The sequence below is a fragment of the Anomaloglossus baeobatrachus genome, chromosome 5 (genome assembly GCF_048569485.1).
Source record: "Anomaloglossus baeobatrachus isolate aAnoBae1 chromosome 5, aAnoBae1.hap1, whole genome shotgun sequence".
Taxonomy (NCBI): Eukaryota; Metazoa; Chordata; class Amphibia; order Anura; family Aromobatidae; genus Anomaloglossus; species Anomaloglossus baeobatrachus.
In genome coordinates, this window is record NC_134357.1 from 315,963,461 (window position 1) to 315,987,850 (window position 24,390).

The 24,390-nt window shown below is 48.8% G+C and overlaps 1 protein-coding gene across 1 annotated transcript in view; it reads left to right on the forward strand.

The window, feature by feature from the left end:
• Positions 1-41: 41 nt before the first annotated feature.
• The window catches only part of LRRC45 (leucine rich repeat containing 45), a 104,652-nt gene continuing 80,303 nt past the window's right edge, over positions 42-24,390 (forward strand). The window contains exons 1-6 of the mRNA XM_075349728.1: positions 42-123; positions 2,071-2,339; positions 2,427-2,488; positions 2,563-2,633; positions 3,485-3,663; positions 9,940-10,068. Coding sequence (XP_075205843.1) covers positions 2,108-2,339; positions 2,427-2,488; positions 2,563-2,633; positions 3,485-3,663; positions 9,940-10,068 — 673 coding nt within the window. The 5' untranslated portion in view covers positions 42-123; positions 2,071-2,107. The remainder of the gene's footprint in view (positions 124-2,070; positions 2,340-2,426; positions 2,489-2,562; positions 2,634-3,484; positions 3,664-9,939; positions 10,069-24,390) is intronic.

Below are 24,390 nucleotides of genomic sequence, written 5' to 3' on the forward strand. Positions count from 1 at the left end.
TAATAAAATGGTGTCTATACTGCAGTCACATTCTCTCTGTGGTCTTTTGGGTCTGACAGATTGAGCACAGTGCCTTCCTGGTTACATGTTGTGTGTACATGGAGTAAGCGATAGTTGGAACAGGTAAGTGGCAGTCTGAGGTTATATTTCCATACATTGCATGATTACAGTGTATACTCTATGCTGTAAAGTATATATATATATATATATATATATATATATATATATTACTCTGGCAGATACAGACAGAAAAGGGCTCCTGTGCATTACCAGCATATGGGTCCTCCTCAGTCCAATAATTCAGCAAATTACACCTGCATTGGAGGCAAAAATACCCCTTGGGCCCCTGTGTGGCTTGGCTTTACAGGTTGCACTTATGATATATCCACCGCTCTGTGTGTGTATGTAATTATATATATATATATATATATATCTCATACACACACACAGCATCTGGTCTTATGGCCAGTGCAGTGTCCACAGTTAACTGTTGCCAATAGTAGCAAAGCCCATGGAAGACAATGGAATCTGGCTGGTCATGTCACCTTGCCTTGACATGTGAGTCCACAGATGGTAAAAGCTGTTCTTCCCATATATCGCCTGACAGTGACTTGTGATCTGAGTCTGGCGATACTTTATAACACCAGACAACCCTTGGTGCAGTTTCCATAGTGGGGAGGAACCTTAGCCTTCTTCCATCATGGGGCTTTTCTGGTGAATGCAGGGTTAGGTCTCTTTGTTTGGGGGCAGTAACCCTCAATAGTGCCAATTTGGGGTAGGATTTTGCTGAATGAATAGTCCTTCCATATACACTATTCATCAGCTCTCTGCAATTAATAAATATATGAACTGCACCATTACTGCATGCATAAAAACAACGGTTACTTGGTTTATATGTTTTATCAAAAGTGTATCAGCCCATCCATCTGCCAGGGACAAGGCACCTCCTGCTACATGGGACCTCCATCGACATTTTTACTGAAAAGTGTATAAGCCTACCCACCAATGGCAAGGTGACTTCACTTCAGAAGTGACCATGATTCTGCAGACTCCGTGTTCCTGGGCCTTCATTGACCAAAGGGAAGAAACAGCTCCAGATATTCTTTGCTCCAATTAAATAGACATATTAGGATGAGCAGATGTGTCTAGATGGATTTCATCCAATTCCCCGGAGCATCTTCCCAGCAGATCCTCACTGCACAGAATTGGTACAGACGTCCCTGTGGAAGTGCTCCGGTGACTTCTGGATTACTGTAGGAAGGCAAGTAGAAACAAATGTATAACTCTCACTTAAAGGCCTCGGTTTCACTTGCGATTAACATGGGTGAGTGCAATCTGATAAAACATCGGATTGCACTCGCGCCAGTGTTAAACTATGGGGCACTGTCCATCTATGATTTTTTTTTTTTCCCCAAATCAACATGAGAAAAGAATCTCAGCATGTGGTGTTTGGCAGTGAGTCTTGCATTGCACACATAGTACAGTCCGATATACAGTAGCTACTGCAATGCCCTGCAAATGAGGTAAGTGACATAGTTAATCAGGAGAACTATACTGCATATCTAATTTGAGGTATTTGCTAATTTTATTATCATTATTACACCTACTACATACTGGGATAAAATCTTGGAGATGGAAATACCCCTTTAAGAAATGAACCCAGTGATGGATATGCTGCAATTATCTTGGTGAAAAAATAAGCGTATCAAAGTATCTGCAAAGTAGATGAGATTTATCCAGGTGTTGCATAGATTAAAATCCGAAGATATTTTTTTTTTTTTTTATTTAAAATCTACAGTAAATCCTACCGGTGCTGCATTCACACATCCATGTGTCACAAACCGGCTGCTGGTCTCTTGGCCCAAACTTAACAACCTCCAAAAATATGGTTATCAATCAGATCATGAGGCCCGAGGGCTGTCAGTATGTCGTGGTCCGTGCTCAGACCGGGACACACGGATGAGTGGATGCGGCATAAGGCTGAATTTTCATATACTGGTGTTGTGTAGTAGTTATAAGTCATTTTTTTGAGATTCGCCTTTTACGTGTCACTCCTTGGTTTTCATATAGGTGAAAGTATTTGAGTTCTTCTTTTAGCGCACAAGTGATGGATGAACTGAAACGGCTATACATCAGGCTGTGCCAGGAGAAGGGGGCAGACCCTCAAGATGCAGTGCTAAAGGAATTACAGAAGATCAAAGACTCCTGTGGAAAAGAGAAGTTGGATTTATCCACCCAGAACCTCTCTATGGAGTCCTGCCAGGTCCTGGGTCTTCTGCTGCAGAACGACGTTACCTTCTCCCATGTGGTCCTCAGTGACTGCATGCTCAGCGAAGATGGTAAGTGCCCAACAGTGCCCCTAATGCCTGCACGCTAATGTTCTGCTGTCTTTACACACTATGGACAGTACTTTTATGTTTTCACAGGTTTAAAGCTTATTTTGCAAGGCCTCCGCAATAATGCTGTAGTAAAATACCTGGATCTGAAGGTCAGTGGGTATTTATTTGACTTTCCTGAAGTTTTATGTTACTTCCTGGATTAAGACCATTTGTATTCTTCCAGGGTAATAATCTGCGTGGTGAAGGTGCAGAAGCATTGGGGAAGCTCTTGAGACACAACCCCTCTGTAACCAGGTCTGTTATCAAACAGTTAGGTCATTATAGTCCTGACATCATTATTATAGAATGACACCAAGGAGTTTTCTACCCTCCAGACAGAGACGAAATGAGAACATTACAAGGTTTTGTAGGTTCACGTGTACTATTGAGTAATACTATTGAGTTATGGAAGCTTGTAGATGCCCATTACAGGGTACTATTGAGTTATGGAAGCTTGTAGATGCCTGTTACAGGGTACTATTAAGTTATGGAAGCTTGTAGATGCCCATTACAGGGTACTATTGCGTTATGGAAGCTTGTAGATGCCCATTACAGGGTACTATTGAGTTATGGAAGCTTGTAGATGCCCGTTACAGGGTACTATTGAGTTATGGAAGCTTGTAGATGCCCATTACAGGGTACTATTGAGTTATGGAAGCTTGTAGATGCCCATTACAGGGTACTATTGAGTTATGGAAGCTTGTAGATGCCCGTTACAGGGTACTATTAAGTTATGGAAGCTTGTAGATGCCCATTACAGGGTACTATTGAGTTATGGAAGCTTGTAGATGCCCATTACAGGTACTATTGAGTTATAGAAGCTTGTAGATGCCCGTTACAGGGTACTATTGAGTTATGGAAGCTTGTAGATGCCCATTACAGGGTACTATTGAGTTATGGAAGCTTGTAGATGCCCGTTACAGGGTACTATTGAGTTATGGAAGCTTGTAGATGCCCATTACAGGGTACTATTAAGTTAAGGAAGCTTGTAGATGCCCGTTACAGGGTTTGTACAGGAACCAATATGCACACTTCTAAAGATAATCATTATACATACAGACTGGGTCTACTGCAGGATTTTTTTTAATGTTTGCCATTTATTCCAGTCTGACTTTGGAGTGGAACAACCTTGGCATGTGGGAAGATGGATTTTCCCTTCTGTGCGATGGACTTAGCTGTAACCAAACTCTTCAAAGATTAGATCTCCGTAACAATCAGATCAACCATAAAGGGGCAGAAGAATTGTCCACGGCTCTGAAACAGAACCTCACTCTACGAGAATTAGGTATGGAGTACATAAGCTTTCCAGTAGCTGGTTACTTCTCGATGTTAGTAGAGTCACTGGTCATTTAGTGGTTCCCCAGCTAAGGCTCAGACAGACATTATGACATTGGGGGCCACATCAGTTACAATTCAATTTCTTCAGCGCTCTATTGGGAGACCCAGACGATTGGGGTATAGCTACTGCCCTCCGGAGGCCACACAAAGCACTACACTAAAAAGTGCAAGGCCCCTCCCCTTCTGGCTATACCCCCCCCGTGACATCACGGGTTCTCCAGTTTTAGCTTTGTGTGCGAAGGAGGTCAGACATCCATGCATAGCTCCACAGATTTTAGTCAGCAGTAGCTGCTGACTATGTCGGATGGAAGAAAAGAGGGCCCATATAGGGCCCCCAGCATGCTCCCTTCTCACCCGTGGATGGTGTTGTAAGGTTGAGGTACTTATTGCTAGTACAGAGGCCGGAGCCCACATGCTGTTTTCCTTCCCCATCCCCATGAGGGGCTCTGGGTGAAGTGGGATCTTACCGGTCTCCAGGCACAGAGACCGAGCTCCATCCACAGACCCAAAAGAACCTGCTGGATATGGAGCTGAGTATCGTCAGGGACAGGGCCCTGCTACATCAAGGTACTCTGTGTCCCCGGGCAAGCGCGCACACACACACCAGCATTGCTGGGAGTGTTAGTGCGCCGGGGACAACAGCGCGGAGCGCTGGTGCTATTATTCACTGCAGCTTTGCTGAGTGAATTTATGTATTGAAAACGGCCGCGCCGGCCGCTGCTGATTGTTTTTTACATTGTGGCGCGGCTGGGACTTGTGGTGCGCCGGGGGACTTCGGCGTCGGCCGTGCACATAGGACGGCCGCGCTTATTACTCGAGTCCCCGGCTTTGCGGCCTAGCTTTCGTTTCGTTCCCGCCCCAGCCCTGCCAGTCAGAGGAGGGGCGGGACGCTGTACAGAAGCTCAGCGCAGGGAGCTGGAGTCTGCTTTGCATTCTCCAGCCCCCTCTCACTGAACACAGTGAGACGCCGGGTTCCCGCTCTTGGCTGGGGCTCGCCCACGGCCCGCCCCTCTGCACAGGACGGGGAAGAGAAGCCGGCAGCCATTATGGTTTCCACTCTGGGAGAACGGAACCAGTCACAGGTTTTTGGGCGACCTCACACCCGCTCTTGTGCGGGCGGTAAGCAGTACTGACACCACTAATGCTGAAGTGGGCTTTTGGACTGTGTGCTGATATGCTATGCACTGTACTGTACTGTCGCTATTCTGGGCAACAGCAGCAAATAAGCAATGCTGCTGAGGCACAAGCTTTCAATGCTTCGTCGTTTGCATGTGCTGCAGTGTTTACTGTCAGATTGGGCAACAGCAGCAGTAGAGCAATTTGTGCTAAGGCACAAGCTTTCAATGCTGCTTCGCTTGCATGTGCTGCACGGTTTATTGTTATGCTATACATTCACTGTATGTCGCTATTCTTGGCTAATGCGCCCAGATAAACAGACAAAAGCAGCAGTAGAGCAATGGTGCTACGGCACAAGTTTTCAATGCTGCTTGACTTGCATGGGCTGCAGTGTTTACTGTCATGCTTGTATGCTATACATTCACTGTATGTCGCTATCCTTGGCTAATGTTCCTGGATAAATAGACAACAGCAGCAGAAAGGCTAGGGTGCTAACGCGCAAGCTTTCAATGCTGCTTGGATTGCATGGGCTGCAGTGTTTACTGTCAGGCTTGTATGCTATACATTCACTGTATGTCGCTATCCTTGTCTCATGCTCCTAGATAAATAGACAACAGCAGCAGAAGAGCAAATGTGCCAAGCCACAAGTTTTCAATGCTGCGTGTACTACATGTACTGAAGTGTTTATTTGTACTTCATGCTTGTATGACTATTCACTGTACGGTCGCTATCCTCGGCTAGGCTCTTAGATAGCTAGACAACAACAGCAGAAAAAGACAAGTTGCCAATGCACGGGCTTTCTATGCTGCTTGTACTGCATGTCATACGGTTCCAGGACCCCCAGTGCGTGCAATTGCTCAACCGGGGTCTCTGCTATATGTGGCCAAAAGAACCACCTGTGATCTCTGTCCAGAGACAGGGACGAAGTTGCAGTTTTTCCGCTGATATATTGTCTGTGACTATGACTGACATCTTACAGACTTTGCACCCCAAGCAGACCGTGGGCAATATGGTTGCAATGACCCTGGCCGCCCTGATTTGGAGCATCTCAAGGCGCCAGAGTGATTCCAGGCATCCCAGAGAGCAGGCATCCGACACGGTCGACAGTCCCAGATGGCCTAAGCGGGCTCGCTGGGATTAGCCCTCGACTCCATCACTGGTCAAGGTCCCAGCTGGAGTACTCTCTGTACGTTGAGGCAGACGTAGCTGTTCAGGACTCTGATCCTGAGACCGCTCTCAATCCGGATACACCGGATGGTGACGCTATAGTGAATAATCTTATTGCGTCCATCAACGAAAGGTTGGGTATTTCTCCCTCAACTCCTCCAGTGGAGGGGTCAGCTTCACAGCAAGAGAAATCTCTATTTCAGTATCTCAAGCGTATATTGAGTACTTGTTTAGCACTCTGACTCCAGAGAAGCAGTCCAGAAACGACACGCTTATCACGATAAGCGTTTCTCCGACCGTATTAATGAGACACGTGTCGCTCCCCCCTGACGTGGTCAAGCGCTAGACCCAGTATCCAAATGTGGATCCCCAATCTCCATGCTTGCAGCTAGATCTATAGTTGTAGTGGTGGATAGGACTTCACTTCAAAATGCCATTGACAGGCAGATTGGCCTCTGGTTGCAATCTGTCTATGAAGCTATCGGCAGGTCGGTTGCTCCGGCAGTCGCAGCCGTGAAGGCACTCCAAGCTATTTCAGCTAGTATTGCGCAGGGGGTCGCTGTCACAGGTACTCTCGGTCCCAGCAGCGTCTTTAACTCGCAATGTCGGCATGGCGAATCATGCTGTTATTGCTGTCCGAGACTCTACGAGCCGGACGTCAGTGGCATCCGCCAACTCCGTGTTTTTACGCAGAGGCTAGTAGTTGAGAGATTGGAACAGAGGCTGCTTCCAACGAAGTGCTTAACCAGGTTGCCTTTATCTAGTGATAGTCTGTTGGTAAGGGTTGAATGAAATCATTCAACTATCCAAGACGACTCAAAAAGCCCAGAAGGGCATAGATTCCTAGCGGGCTCAATCACGCCCGGGGAAGGCAGCCGGAGGACCCGCTACCAAAGTGTTTTTCCTCATAATTTTCAGCCCTCTCACTCCGCAACCGCGGGGGGGCAGACTCCCCCGCTTTAGCGGCATTTACCTACCGCAGGTCAAGGGCCTGTGAGTGAGAGTCAGTTTGTTTTCAAACTACCGCACCGACCGAGCCGAGGCTCTTCTGCAGGCGGAAAGAGCGGTAATCCCTGTTCCTCTTCAGGAACCAGATACGCATTTTGCTCCGACCTGGTCGTGGTGCCAAAATAGGACGGCTCCTTCCGTCCCGTTCTGGCATTTATACTGCTTAACAAGCACGTGAAAACCAGGCGGTTCCGGATGGCATCACTCCGCTCCGTCATTGCCTCTCTGTCTCAAGGAGTTTTCCTAACATCAATAGACATCAGGATGCTTATCTACACGTGCCGATTGCTCCGAGGCACCGGCGTTGGCTACGATTCGTTATTAAAGACGAGAATATTTCGTTTCGTAGCCATACCCTTTGGCTGGCGACAGCCCCACGGGTGTTCACCAAGTTCGTGGCAGCAGAGGGAGCAGTCCCGCGCTCTCACGGTCACTCTGTGATCCTTTACTTGGGCAATCTACTGGTCAAGGCACTCTCCTTTAGAAGCATGCCAACACAACCTGAACATGGCGCTGGACCCTTCCCAGAGTTTCGGGTGGGTCTTCAACTTTTCAAGGTTGAACCCAATCGCTGGCATCTCCTGGAGAGTTTTCACACTCTCTCAGCGATAGTGAAGCTTCCGCTGGACAAACAGCGTTCACTACAGACGAGGGGGCAGTCTCTCCTTCAAGGAGGCGCCTCATCCAGAGGCGAGCTTTTTTCACGCAGTTTCATCTGCGTCCGCCTCAATAGCACATTCTTCGCTTATGGGAGGGAAGTCGATGTCCCTACACAGGAACGTGTCACTTTTCCAGACGGTCAAAGACCGTCTTCAGAGGAGTCCACTCTTCAACTCAGTGGTCTGGAGCTCTGGGCAGTGTATCTTGCACTGCAAGCCTTCCTGCAGTGGCTGGAATGCAAATAGATCCGAATTCAGTCGGACTATCCACAGCGGTGGCATACACCAACCACCAAGGCGGACTACGCAGTCGACAAGCCTCCCAAGAGGTCCGGCGGATTCTGCTATGGGTAGAAGACAGAGCATACACCATATCAGCTGTTCATATCCCGGGCGTACAACACTAGGAAGCAGACTTCCTCAGTCGCCAGGGCGTGGACGCAGGGGAATGGGCTCTGCACCCGTTTGTTTTCAAGAAATCTGTAGCCGCAGGATGAAGACGGACGTCGACGTCATGGCTTCTCGGCAACAACAAGGTCCCGATTTTCATGACGAGGTCTTACGATCAAAGAGCTCTGGCGACAGGCGCCTTGGCTCAGGATTGGTCACAGTTCCAGCTACCGATTGCTGCCACACCATCCTCGTCGCCCCAAACTGGCCGGGGAGGTCGTGGTACCGAGATCTGTGGCACCTCACCGTCGGTCGACCGTGAGCACGACGTCATTGCCACCATGAGACGGGCTAGCCAGCCGCGGTCTGCCAAGATCTACCACAACTCGTGGAAGATATTCTTATCTTAGTGTTCTGCTCAGGGAGTGTCTCCCTGGCCATCGGCATTGCCTACTTTGCCTTCCCTCCTGCAATCTGGTTGGGAAAGAGGTTGGTCGCTCGGCTCCCTTTAAGGGCAAGTCTCGGCACTATCCGTGTTCTTTTCAGAAGCGTCTAGCACGTCTTCCTAAGGTGCGCACGTTACTACAGGGGGTTTGTCATATTGTGCCCCCGTACAAGCGGCCGTTAGATCCATGGGATCTGAACAGGGTACTAGTTGCTCTCCAGAAGCCGCCTTTCGAGCCTCTGAGGGAAGTTTCCCTTTCGCGCCTGTCACAGAAAGTGGCCTTTCTGGTTGCGATCACGTCGCTTCGGCGAGTGTCTGAGCTGGCGGCTCTGTCATTCAAGGCTCCCTTCCTAGTATTCCACCAGGACAAGGTGTTGCTGCGCCCTATTCAGGAGTTTCTCCCTAAGGTTGTATCCGCGTTTCTTCTTAATCAGGATATATCCTTACCTTCCTTTTGTTCTCATCCGGTTCTCCGGTATGAAAAGGATTTACAGTTGTTAGTTCTGGGGAGAGCACTCAGAATCTACATTTCCCGCACGGCGCCCATGCGCCGCTCTGATGCATTTTTTGTCCTTGTCGCTGGTACGCGCAAGGGGTTGCAGGTTTCTAAAGCCACCATGGCTCGATGGATCAAAGAACCAATTCTTGAAGACTACCGTTCTGCGGGGCTTCCGGTTCCTTCAGGGCTGAAGGCCCATTCTACCAGAGCCGTAGGTGCGTCCTGGGCATTACGACACCAGGCTACGGCTCAACAGGTGTGCCAGGCAGCTACCTGGTCGAGCCTGCACATTTTTTCACCAAACATTATCAGGTGCATACCTATGCTTCGGCGGACGCCAGCCTAGGTAGAAGAGCCCTGCAGGCGGCAGTGGCTTCCCCATAGGGGAGGGCTGTCTTGCAGCTCTAACATGAGGTATTTCTTTACCCACCCAGGGACAGCTTTTGGACGTCCCAATCGTCTGGGTCTCCCAATAGAGCGCTGAAGAAGAAGGGAATTTTGTTACTTACCGTAAATTCCTTTTCTTCTAGCTCTTATTGGGAGACCCAGCACCCGCCCTGTTGTCCTTCGGGATTTTTTTGTTGTTTGCGGGTACACATGTTGTTCATGTTGAACGGTTTTTCAGTTCTCCGATGTTACTCGGAGTTAATTTGTTTAAACCAGTTATTGGCTTTCCCCCTTCTTGCTTTGGCACTAAAACTGGAGAACCCGTGATGTCACGGGGGGGTATAGCCAGAAGGGGAGGGGCCTTGCACTTTTTAGTGTAGTGCTTTGTGTGGCCTCCGGAGGGCAGTAGCTATACCCCAATCGTCTGGGTCTCCCAATAAGAGCTAGAAGAAAAGGAATTTACGGTAAGTAACAAAATTCCCTTCTTTGTATCTAATTGAAGCAGCCAGGTATTAATAAACAGCCTTTGTACGTTGGTATTGTTGTCCATAGACTTGCGATGGAATAATATTGGTCTCCTGGGAGGACGCGCCCTTCATGAGTGTCTTCAGAGCAATAGGACTTTACTGAAGATGGAGCTGTCAGGAAACAACATCCCCAGTGACGTCTTAAAGGCTATCGGTAAGAAAAGTATATAACACAAGCTATGTGATCCTGATCAAAAAATGAATTACTCAGTTAATGATTAGTGAAGACGCCATGTGAATGTGTGATAACTACCTGGAAACGAGTGTTTTCCTTCGAGAATAAGGCTGTTAACTCGTTGTGGAAAATTTTCATTACAGCTTTGGTTACAAATCTGCAATATATCCGCAGACAGAATCCACATGTGTTACTAGCACATTTCATTGTGCATTTGGCTGGAGATTTCACTGTACTCCATTTTTAGCATTGAATAGGGTAAAAACCACATTGAAAATCCGCTTAATAGTGAGCATCCTGCAGAATTGAAATCCGAATATCAATAGGAGATAGATCAGCTCACCGCAATTAATGGTCCAAAGCTTCCGGAGCGCAGGAAGGTGTCTTTGCTGAGATGTGTAGATTTCAAATCCACACCATGTTTTAATTTTTATGTGACGTTTTTGCAACAACATGTGACTAGAATTTGAAAAAACCTTATTTACTGTAATTGTACTGTAAATTGTTGCGGACTTGTGATCTTCACTGTGTGAACGTCGCAAAAGTAGTATGTAGCGTAATAAGGAATAGTGTAAAGCCTGATGGTCATCAAAGCAGTCACAGAAATAAGTACATTGCATATCCAGTTATTTCTTCAACAGTATAAAGGATTGTACAGATATGTTATGAAGCGCACACATGTGTGTATATATATATATATATATATATATATATAAATACATATACTAGAAGGTGGCCCGATTCTAACGCATCGGGTATTCTAGAATTTATTGTGTAGTTAATGTATGTTTTTTGTTATATATGTATATATGTGTATATAGATAGATATATATATATATATAGATAGATAGATAGATATAGATATATATATATATATATATATATATATATATATATATAAACATAAACAAAAGACATACATTAACTACACAATAAATTCTAGAATACCCGATGCGTATATATATATATGTTGTTGTGTGTAGTTACCAAGTGTTTGTGTAGGGCACTGTAAATGTGCTGGGTGTTGTCTGGGTGGGGGGGTGTGTGAGAGCGGTGTTGTTTGTGTGTTGCGTTGTATGTGGAGCGTTGTGTGTCTGCAGCGTTCTGTGTGTGTGGTGCTGTGTGTGTTGTGCGGTTTGTGTGGGTGTGGAGTGCGTGTGTGTATTTTGGGGGGAGGTATGTTTTGTGCAGTGTGTGTGTGTTGCGCGGTATGTGCGTATATTTGTGTATGCCGCGGTGTTTGTGTGTTGGGTGTTGTGTTTGTGTGTGCGGTGTTGTCTGTGTGTTGCGTGTCTGTGTAGGGCGGTGTTTGTGGTTCCCAGTGTGTGTGGTGTGTTGTGTGGCGCTGTGTGTGTGTTTTGGGGGGAGGTATGCACCCCCATCGTGCTCCATCCCCCATGCTGCGCACCCCCCATCGTGCTCCATCCCCCATGCTGCGCACCCCCCATCGAGCTCCATCCCCCATGCTGCGCACTCCCCATCGTGCTCCATCCCCCATGCTGCGCACTCCCCATCGTGCTCCATCCCCCATGCTGCGCACCCCCCATCGTGCTCCATCCCCCATGCTGCGCACCCCCCATCGTGCTCCATCCCCCATGCTGCGCACCCCCCATCGTGCTCCATCCCCCATGCTGCGCACCCCCCCATCGTGCTCCATCCCCCATGCTGCGCACCCCCAATCGTGCTCCATCCCCCATGTTGCGCACTCCCCATCGTGCTCCACAGTCACACATCAGACAGTATACACGCACACATCTGATCGCACACTCACACCACACTTCTCCCTGTGCCCTCCGGTGGGCGGTCCCAGCAGCTGTCCTGCACGCCGTGCTCCTCTGCCTTCTGCCGACACTCACAGATCCGATCGCATACACTCACACATCAGAACACACGCACACATCCGATCGCATACACTCACACATCAGAACACACGCACACATCCGATCGCATACACTCACACATCAGAACACACGCACACATCCGATCGCATACACGCACACATCCGATCGCATAAACGCACACACACACTGACTATATCGCACATACGCGCTCACACACTCACAACATCCGGAGATACCACATGCTTCCGGCCATGTGATCCTCCGGCAGGTCCTGGAAGGTCACTGCACGCACAGTATCGCCGCCGAGAAGTAAGCGATATCACTGGATGTTGTGAGTGTGTGGATGCGATCTGATGTGTGTGTGTGTGTGTGTCTGTTCTTATGTGTGTGCGTGTGTGTGTGTTCCGCCGCTGCAGGACCTTGATGCGCTCACCTGCTCCCGGTCGGCGTCTGGTGAGTATGACTGCGGGGTCTTCTTTCTTCTGTCTTCTCTCTTCTGGGGGTGCCCGCTGCCTATAATGAAGTGTCTTGCAGTGTCTTTAACTCTTTCACCACTGCATGACACTTCATTATTGACCGCAGCGTATGCCGGCTCCCTGCACATGTGTACCGGGAGCCGGTGTTCGCTGGTAACCATGATACACATCGGGTAACTAAGGGAAGCGCTTCCTATAGTTACGCGATGTGTATCATGGTTACCAGCGTACACCGGCTCCATCACGATCCCAGCATCGCAAGGTTATGTCCGCCGGGGGCAGGGCCGAGTGTGCCAACGTGTGGCGGGGGGCGAGGCGTCAGCGTATGCCGGCTCCCTGCACATGTGTACCGGGAGCCGGTGTACGCTGGAGCGGGGCTGAGCAGGCGAGGCGTCAGCGTATCCCGGCTCCCAGCACATGTGTACCGGGAGCCGGTGTACGCTGGAGCGGGCGATGCGTGCGGAGGGCCAGGGCGAGCGGCTAATCCATGCGGGGGGCGGGGCCAGGCCGAGGCGAGCGGCCAATCCGTTGGGAGGGCAGGGCCAGGCCTAGCCCAGCAGCCAATCCGACAGTTGTCACTTTTATGACACTGTCACGGTGACACAATTTTGGAGCAAGACAGACAGACAGACAGAATAAGGCAATTATTATATATATAGATATACGTTTTGCCATACACATGCTAAATTCCAATGCGAACAAAACAAAAAAACAGAGGAAAAAAGGCAAATTGGGCATAATTTCACACGAAACCTAAAAATGGACACGTAACAGGTGTGGGTAATATGAAAATTTCACCTGAAGCCAGATAAAAAGGGGAGAAGTTGACTCAATCTTTGCATTGTGTGTCTGTGTGCACCACACTAAGCAAGGAGAACAGAAAGAGGAGAAGAGAACCGTCTGAGGACTTGAGAACCAAAATTGTTGATATCAACAATCTCAAGGTTACAAGTTTATCTCCAGATGTTCCATTGTCCATGGTGCAAAACATAATCAAGAAGTTTATAACACATGGCGCTGTAGCAAATCTCCCTGGACGTGGAGGGCAGAGAAAAATTGATGAAAGGTTGCAATGTAGGATAGTATGGATGGTGGATAAGCTGCACCAATCAAGTTTCAAAGAAATTCAAGCTGTCCTATAGGCTCACGGTGCTTCAGTGTCAGCACAAACTCTTTGTGCACATTTGAATGAAATGAAATGCTATAGCAGGCCCAGGAGGACCCCACTGCTGACACAGAGACCTAAAAATGCTAGACTGCAGTTTGTCAAAATGTACGTGAGTAAAGGCCGCTTTAGATGCTGCGACATCGCTCAAGCAATCTCGTTGGGGTCATGGAATTTGTGACGCACATCCGGTCGCTTTAGCGATGCCGTTGCGTGTGACACCTATGAGTGATTTTGCATTGTTGCAAAAACGTGCAAAATCGCTCATCGGTGACATGGGGGTCCATTCTCTAATATCGTTGCTGCAGCAGTAACGAAGTTGTTCCTTGTTCCTGCGGCAGCACACATCGGTACGTGTGATACCGCAGGAACGAGGAACCTCACCTTACCTGCCTCCCGCCCGCAATGCGGAAGGAAGGAGGTGGTCGGGATGTTCCGGCCGCTCATCTCCGCCCCTCCGCTGCTATTGGGCGGCGGTTCAGTGACGCAGCTGTGACGTCGCTGTGACGCTGAACGAACCACACCCTTAGAAAGGAGGCGTTTCGCCAGTCACAGCGACGTCGCCGGACAGGTAAGTAGTGTGACGGGTCTGGGCGATGTTGTGTGCCACGGGCAGCGATTTGCCCATGTCGCACAACTGATGGGGGCGGGTACCCACGCTAGCGATATCGGTACCGATATCGCAGCGTGTAAAGTGGCCTTAAGCCAAAATCCTTCTGGGAAAGCGTCTTGTGGACAGATGAGACCAAGATAGTGCTTTTTGGTAAAGCACATCATTCTACTTTTTACCACAAATGGAATGAGGTCAAAGAACAGAGTACCCACAGTTAAAGGTTCAAAGATGTTTTGGGGTTGTTTTACTGCCTCTGGCATCGGGTGCCTTGATTGTGTGCAAGGCATCATGAAATCTGAAGATTACCAACTGGTTTTGGGTCACAATGTGGTGCCATAAATTAAATTACCCTTTAAAAACAATTTTCATTGAATTATTCTAAAAGCTCAACCAGGTGCAACATTCAGTGAATACTTCTATAAGTGCACAGAAAAGGGAGAAGATGATACTGACCCTGTGCCGGTCGCTCCGACCCCTGCCCTACCTGTCAGCGGAGGTCGGCGCCTTAGATAGCGTAATGGTGCCCCCGCTCACCGTAGATTTACCCTGCCTATCCCTGTATATCCCTGCCGAATAAAGTGCAGTGCCTCATAAAGTGTCACAGTAATACATTAAAGTGAACAGTGCTTAAATATATTTATCCAAATCGGCAGATACAGGGTAGGTAAGATATTTTATATACACACACACATATACATATATACACACATACATACAGTGCCTACAAGTAGTATTCAACCCCCTGCAGATTTAGCAGGTTTGATAAGATGCAAATAAGTTAGAGCCTGCAAACGTCAAACAAGAGCAGGATTTATTAACAGATGCATAAATCTTACAAACCAACAAGTTATGTTGCTCAGTTAAATTTTAATAAATTTTCAACATAAAAGTGTGGGTCAATTATTATTCAACCCCTAGGTTTAATATTTTGTGGAATAACCCTTGTTTGCAATTACAGCTAATAATCATCTTTTATAAGACCTGATCAGGCCGGCACAGGTCTCTGGAGTTATCTTGGCCCACTCCTCCATGCAGATCTTCTCCAAGTTATCTAGGTTCTTTGGGTGTCTCATGTGGACTTTAATCTTGAGCTCCTTCCACAAGTTTTCAATTGGGTAAAGGTCAGGAGACTGACTAGGCCACTGCAACACCTTGATTTTTTCCCTCTTGAACTTCTTGGCTGTGTGCTTTGGGTCGTTGTCTTGTTGGAAGATGAAATGACAACCCATCTTAAGATCCTTGATGAAGGAGCGGAGGTTCTTGGCCAAAATCTCCAGGTAGGCCGTGCTATCCATCTTCCCATGGATGCAGACCAGATGGCCAGGACCCTTGGCTGAGAAACAGCCCCACAGCATGATGCTGCCACCACCATGCTTGACTGTAGGGATGGTATTCTTGGGGTTGTATGCAGTGCCATCCAGTCTCCAAACGTCACGTGTGTGGTTGGCACCAAAGATCTCGATCTTGGTCTCATCAGACCAGAGAACCTTGAACCAGTCTGTCTCAGAGTCCTCCAAGTGATCATGAGCAAACTGTAGACGAGCCTTGACATGGCGCTTTGAAAGTAAAGGTACCTTACGGGCTCGTCTGGAACGGAGACCATTGCGGTGGAGTACGTTGCTTATGGTATTGACTGAAACCAATGTCCCCACTGCCATGAGATCTTCCCGGAGCTCCTTCCTTGTTGTCCTTGGGTTAGCCTTGACTCTTCGGACAAGCCTGGCCTCGGCACGGGTGGAAACTTTCAAAGGCTGTCCAGGCCGTGGAAGGCTAACAGTAGTTCCATAAGCCTTCCACTTCCGGATGATGCTCCCAACAGTGGAGACGGGTAGGTTCAACTCCTTGGAAAGAGTTTTGTACCCCTTGCCAGCCTTGTGACCCTCCACGATCTTGTCTCTGATGGCCTTGGAATGCTCCTTTGTCTTTCCCATGTTGACCAAGTATGAGTGCTGTTCACAAGTTTGGGGAGGGTCTTAATTAGTCAGAAAAGGCTGGAAAAAGAGATAATTAATCCAAACATGTGAAGCTCATTGTTCTTTGTGCCTGAAATATTTCTTAATACTTTAGGGGAACCAAACAGAATTCTTGTGGTTTGAGGGGTTGAATAATAAATGACCCTCTGAATAAACTTTTCTCAATTTAAAAAAAAAATAAATAAATAAATAACATTCTTTTTTGCTGCAGTGCATTTCACACTTCCAGGCTGATCTACAGTCCAAATGTCACAATGCCAAGTTAATTCCGAATGTGTAAACCTGCTAAATCTGCAGGGGGTTGAATACTACTTGTAGGCACTGTATATATGTATATGTGTGTCTGTGTGTGTATGTATGTATGTGTGTATGTGTGTGTGTATATATATATATATTATATATATATATATATATATATATATATTGCCTTATTCTGTCTGTCTTGCTCAGAAATTGTGTCCTTACAGTGACAACCGTCGGATTGGCCGCTGAGCTCTGCCTGGCCCCGCCCCCCGCATGGATTGGCCGTTTGGCCAGGCCACGCCCCATCACGCGGTGCTGCTAGGCCACGCCCCCTCACACTATGCCACTAGGCCCCGCCCCGCACTATGCCGCTAGGCCACACCCCCACTATGCCGCTAGGCCACGCCCCCCGCACACGTTGGGCACCTGTACACCTCCTTCCAGGACAACTCCTCCCATTATACTCCTCCTATTATACTCCTCTCTGAGGGGTTTGCAGCATGGGGGATGGAGCACGATGGGGGGTGAAGCATGGGAGATGCAGCACGATGGGGGGTGGACCATGATGGGGGGTGCCCAGAATGGGGGGATGAAACACGATGGGGGGTTCGCAGCATGGGGGATGGAGCATGATGGGGGGTGCAGCATGGGGGATGGAGCACGATGGGGGGTGCCCAGAAAGGGAGGTTGAAACACGATGGAGGGTTCGCAGCATGGGGGATGGAGCACGATGGGGGGGTGCAGCATGGGGGATGCAGCACGATGGGGGGTGCCCAGAATGGGAGGTTGAAACACGATGGGGGGTGCGCAGCATGGGGGATGGAGCACGATGGGGGGTGCAGCATGGGGGGATGGAGCACGATGGGGGGTGCCCAGAATGGGGGATGGAGCACGATGGGGGGTGCACACCTCCCCCCAAAACACACACACACCGCCACACATGCACCGCACAACACACCACACACACTGGCAACCACAAACACCCCCCTACACAGACACCCACACACACAGACAGACAACACCGCACACACACAACACACAAACACCGCGGCACACACAAATATACGCACATACCGCGCAACACACACACATTGCACAAAACATACCTCCCCCCCAAAACACACACACGCACCCCACACCCACACGCACATAAACTGCGCAACACACACAGCACCACACACAGACAACACTGCAGACACACAGCGCTCCACAAACAACGCAACACACACAACGCAACACACAAACACCGCTCTCACACACCCCCACCCAGACAACACCCAGAACATTTACAGTGCCCTACACAAACACTTGACAACTACACAGAACATCTATATATATATATATATATATATATAACAAAAATCATACATTAACTACACAATAAATTCTAGAATACCCGATGCGTTAGAATCGGGCCACCTTCTAGTATATGTGTGTGTATATATATATATATATATATATATATATATATATATATATATATATATATATATATATATATATATATATATATATATATTGTGAGGTAGCGTCGTCGGCTGCGCTGCAGAAGACACGGGATCCAGGCACCAAGGTTCACAGCACACGGTTTATTCCAAAGAAAAAGTCCACAATATTACATATGTGCCTTTCCGGCAGAGAACTCAGGGAGATGTGATCACCCCCTCACACCCGGCACACCTGCCCTTGTTCCTGAATCTATTTATCCCTCCCTTCAGCCTGTAGGGAAAACAGCATTAACCCTATAGTGGATTATCATGGAGTGAGCACAACCGGGGCGAGACATACCGGCCGTCATAGATAACCCCGGTCACAGTCTCACATACCCCCCCCCTCAGTTCAAGCGTGCGGGGTTGAACTCCTGCCATCAAACATGGGCCGCGGGACAAGGCATCGGCGTTGCCCTGCAACCTACCGGCCCGGTGTTCAACCGTAAACCGGAAGTTCTGCAGAGAAAGGAACCACCGGGTAACCCGGGCATTCCGTTCCTTGGCGGACCTCATCCAGACCAGTGGAGAGTGATCCGTCACCAAGCGAAACTGCCGTCCCAGCAGGTAATAGCGTAGGGACTCCAAGGCCCACTTGATCGCCAGACACTCCTTCTCCACTACGCTATAATTCCGCTCGGGAGGGGTGAGCTTCCTACTTAAGAAGGTGACGGGGTGTTCCACCCCCTGAACCACCTGAGACAGCACTGCCCCCAGGCCGACCTCCGAGGCGTCAGTCTGTACTATGAACTCTTTCCGGAAATCAGGGTTTACAAGAACGGGCTGTGCGCACAGGACCTCCTTCAGGGCCCGGAAGGAGTCCTCGGCCTGCGGAGTCCAGCGCACCATGACGGACTTCTTGCCTTTGAGAAGGTCCGTCAAGGGGGCTGATAGTCCCGCAAAATCTTTTACAAACCTCCTGTAGTACCCCACGATACCCAGGAAGGCCCTAACCTGCTTCGTGGTCAGGGGTCTAGGCCACTTCTAGATCGCCTCCACTTTGTTAATTTGGGGCTTAATCACTCCTTGGCCTATTACGTAGCCCAAGTAGCGGGCTTCCGTGAGTCCCAACGCACATTTCTTGGGATTGGCTGTCAATCCGGCTGTTCGAAGTGCGTCCACCACCGCTTGTACCTGTTCCAAGTGGGTCTGCCAATCGGAGCTGTAAATAATGATGTCATCAAGGTACGCTGAAGCATACGCCTGGTGGGGTTCCAGCACTAAGTCCATCAACCTCTGGAACGTGGCCGGAGCGCCATGTAACCCAAAAGGCAAGACAACATAGTGGAAGAGACCCTCCGGCGTAACAAAAGCGGTTTTCTCCTTGGCGGACTCCGTTAGTGGCACCTGCCAGTACCCCTTGGTCAGGTCGAGCGTGGTAAAGTATCGCGCCTGTCCCAGCCTATCAATCAGCTCATCCACCCGGGGCATGGGGTAGAGATCAAACTTGGATATTTCGTTCAATCTCCTAAAGTCATTGCAGAACCTTAAGGAGCCATCGGGTTTTGGTATTAGGACAATCGGACTAGCCCATTCACTCCGGGATTTTTCGATGACCCCCAGGCGTAACATTGACTTTACTTCCTCTGATATGGCTTGTCGTCGAGCCTCCGGTACCCGGTATGACTTCAGGCGTACCTTCAGGTGGGGCTCGGTGACAATATCATGTCGTATCAGACTGGTCCTACCGGGCAGCTCGGAGAAGACATCGGGGTTCTGCTGAACCAACCGTCTGGCCTCTCGCCTCTGTGTCTTGGTGAGGGCTTCTCCAATCCTTACTTCCGGTTCGTCCCCTCCGGAGGTCGCTGGAGCCGGATGTGAACGACCCGAAGAGGAGGGAGGTGGGGAAAAAACAGCCATCAGGTTTTCCCGTTCCTGCCAAGGTTTTAATAGGTTGACATGGTATATTTGTTCAGGTTTCCGCCTACCGGGCTGCAATACTTTGTAGTTAACCACCCCGACTCTTTCCTTTATCTCGTAGGGGCCTTGCCACTGAGCCAGGAATTTACTCTCCGACGTGGGAATCAATACCAACACCCGATCCCCGGGATTAAAGGTCCGCACGGTGGCTTGTCTATTGTAGCGGCCGCTTTGCGCGGCCTGAGCCTCCTGTAAATGCTCCTTCACAATTGGCATGACCGCGCTTATGCGGTTCTGCATACCCAAAATGTGTTCAATCACACTTTTATGGGGGGTGGGCTCCTGCTCCCAGGTTTCTTTTGCCAGGTCCAACAATCCCCGGGGATGTCGCCCGTATAACAATTCAAAAGGCGAAAACCCCGTGGATGCCTGTGGCACCTCTCGTATGGCAAACATCAAATAGGGAAGCATCATATCCCAGTCTTTCCCGTCTTTGGAAATCACCCTTTTGACCATGGTTTTCAGGGTTTTATTGAATCGTTCCACTAAACCATCCGTCTGAGGATGATACACAGACGTACGCAACTGCTTGATCTGGAGTAGCCGGCATAGCTCTTTGGTCACTTTAGACATGAATGGGGTCCCCTGATCCGTAAGGATCTCCTTGGGCAACCCCACCCGGCAGAACACAGCAAACAACTCCCGAGCTATAAGCTTGGCTGCAGTATGTCTGAGAGGTATCGCCTCTGGATACCGGGTGGCATAGTCAACGATCACTAGGATATGCTGGTGCCCTCGAGCAGACTTTACGAGGGGCCCCACCAGATCCATTCCTATCCGTTCAAAAGGGACTTCTATAATGGGTAACGGTACCAACGGACTGCGAAAGTGGGTCAGGGGTGCGGTAAGCTGACACTCCGGGCAGGTTTCGCAGAACCGTTTTACCTCCCCAAAGACCCCGGGCCAATAGAACCTTTGCAATATTCGCTCCTGCGTTTTCTTGACCCCTAGGTGACCACTCATCAGGTGTTTATGAGCCAAGTCGAGGACCCGCCGGCGATACAGCTGGGGCACCACCAACTGCTCTACCCCTACGCCCCGTATTTAATCTACCCGGTAGAGTAAATCCTGCTTAAGAGCGAAATGGGGGTATCTTACCTGGGCACCAGGCAGCTGTGCCACCCCGTCAACTACTGTCACCCGACTCCGGGCATGTATTAATGTAGGGTCCTGGAGTTGGGCTGTCCCAAACGTATCTGGGGACGCCTCCAACTCCGGGATGGGCTCGACCGTCTCAGCCTCTCCTGCCAATACCTCTAGGGGCGACCTATCAGGTTCACATCCTGTCCCTATCATGGGGACCCCTACGGCAGGCGTCCCGGATTCAGGATTGTAGGGCTCAGGTCCCGGACTGACCAATATCTGAGGGGACTTAGGAGGTCCCTTCCATAAAGTCCAAAAATAGGGCAGATCCCTTCCTAGGATCACATCATAGGGAAGAGTATTAATAAGTCCCACCTCATGTTGCACCTGACCGCAAGGTGCTGTGATGGTGACTATCCCCGTGGGATAGTCTCGGCGGTCCCCATGTATGCAAACCACCCCCACGGTACGTCCGGTGGCCTTTACTTTAGCCCTTAGGGTTGATCGCACAAGGGTCACTAAGCTTCCGGAATCCAACAAGCCTGTAACCGGACATCCATTCACCTGAATTTGGCACAAGTGGGGCTCAGTCTCTGGGTAGACCAGGTCAGCGGTACACACCACCTGAGCATACATTGAACCCCGCCGGGTAACCCCACAATCCATGGGCTCCGTGGTGAGTGAACACTGGGCTTCCATATGTCCCACCCGCTGGCACCGCCAACATCTAATAGGGAAGGACACCCCCTTGACGAGTTGTCGTTTAGGGTACATAGTTTTCCGGACCTCAGGGACGGAGGGTGCAGCTTCAGACGGGACGGTAGCGGACTCCCGCACCGGTGTCAGCGGTGGGTCCTTGGCCCTAGGCATGGAGGGGCCGAACCGCCGGGCGGTACGCAAAGTCTCAGTGTCCCGTATCAAGTCCTGCGTAGCCACATGCCGCTCTACCAGGGACACTAATTGGTCCAGGGTACTCGGGTCACCCTGTCCGACCCACCGTTGAACGGTGACGGGTAAAGTGCGCACAAAACGATCCACTACTACCCTTTCCACCATTTGCGCCGGGCTCAGAGTGTCAGGCTGCAACCACTTTTTTACAAGATGTAACAAGTCATAGGCCTGGGAGCGTACGGGTTTGGCTTCCTCAAAGAACCACTGATTTACCCGCTGAGCCCGTACATAGGTATTCACCCCCAACCGAGCCAGTATTTCGGCTTTCAGGGTCACATAGTCAATGGCGTCCTCGGTACAGAGGTCCAGGTATGCTTTTTGGGGTTCCCCCGTCAGATAAGGTGACAATACCTCAGCCCACTGCGGGGTCGGCAGCTTTTCCCGCTCGGCCACCCGTTCAAACACCGCCAGGAACGCTTCCACATCATCACCCGGGGTCATCTTTTGCAACGCTTGTCTCACCGCTTTCCGGACGCTGCCGTCATCACCCGATCCCGGGGTTGTTGCTGCCGGTCCGGCACGGATCGACTTGGCCAGGAGAACCATCTGTTCTTGGTGCCTTTTTTCCTGCAATTGCAAGGCTTGCTGCTGACGTGCATTGGCCTGCTCCATCTGTTCTTGGTGCACTTGCAAGGATTGCTGCTGACGTGCATTGGCCTGATCCATCTGTTCTTGGAATTTTTTTTCCTGCATTTGCAAGGATTGGAGCAGGTGTGCATTGGTCTGTTGCTGCTGTGCATTAGCCTGAGCCAAATGCTTTAGTATGTCCTCCATGGCGTCGCCGGGTTTGGGCTGTAGTATAGCCGCTCGAATCCAGGACATGTGCTACTGGGTCACCAGGAATGGATGCTACACCTCACCGGCTGTCATGCCCGCCGATTCTCCACCATATGTGAGGTAGCGTCGTCGGCTGCGCTGCAGAAGACACGGGATCCAGGCACCAAGGTTCACAGCACACGGTTTATTCCAAAGAAAAAGTCCACAATATTACATATGTGCCTTTCCGGCAGAGAACTCAGGGAGATGTGATCACCCCCTCACACCCGGCACACCTGCCCTTGTTCCTGAATCTATTTATCCCTCCCTTCAGCCTGTAGGGAAAACAGCATTAACCCTATAGTGGATTATCATGGAGTGAGCACAACCGGGGCGAGACATACCGGCCGTCATAGATAACCCCGGTCACAGTCTCACAATATATATATATATATATATATATATATATATATATATATATATATATATATACACATATACTAGAAGGTGATTATATATATATATATAATCACACACACACGTGTATATATATATATATATATATATATATATATATATATCACACACACACATATATTATATATATACATATATATATATAATATATGTGTGTGTGTGATATATATATATATATATATAATATATGTGTGTGTGTTATATATATATATATATATATATATATATATATATATATATATATATATATATATATATATATATATATATATATATATATATATATATATATTACAGTTAGGTCCAGGAATATTTGGACAGTGACACAAGTTTTGTTATTTTAGCTGTTTACAAAAACATGTTCAGAAATACAATTATATATATAACATGGGCTGAAAGTGCACACTCCCAGCTGCAATATGAGAGTTTTCACATCCAAATCGGAGAAAGGGTTTAGGAATCATAGCTCTGTAATGCATAGCCTCCTCTTTTTCAAGGGACTAAAAGTAATTGGACAAGGGACTCTAAGCGCTGCAATTAACTCTGAATGCGTCTCCCTCGTTAACCTGTAATCAATGAAGTAGTTAAAAGGTCTGGGGTTGATTACAGGTGTGTGGTTTTGCATTTGGAAGCTGTTGCTGTGACCAGACAACATGCGGTCTAAGGAACTCTCAATTGAGGTGAAGCAGAACATCCTGAGGCTGAAAAAAAAGAAAAAATCCATCAGAGAGATAGCAGACATGCTGCTTGGAGTAGCAAAATCAACAGTCGGGTACATTCTGAGAAAAAAGGAATTGACTGGTGAGCTTGGGAACTCAAAAAGGCCTGGGCGTCCATGGATGACAACAGTGGTGGATGATCGCCGCATACTTTCTTTGGTGAAGAAGAACCCGTTCACAACATCAACTGAAGTCAAGAACACTCTCAGTGAAGTAGGTGTATCTGTCTCTAAGTCAACAGTAAAGAGAAGACTCCATGAAAGTAAATACAAAGGGTTCACATCTAGATGCAAACCATTCATCAATTCCAAAAATAGACAGGCCAGAGTTAAATTTGCTGAAAAACACCTCATGAAGCCAGCTCAGTTCTGGAAAAGTATTCTATGGACAGATGACACCAAGATCAACCTGTACCAGAATGATGGGAAGAAAAAAGTTTGGAAAAGAAAGGGAACGGCACATGATCCAAGGCACACCACATCCTCTGTAAAACATGGTGGAGGCAACGTGATAGCATGGGCATGCATGGCTTTCAATGGCACTGGGTCACTTGTGTTTATTGATGACATAACAGCAGACAAGAGTAGCCGGATGAAT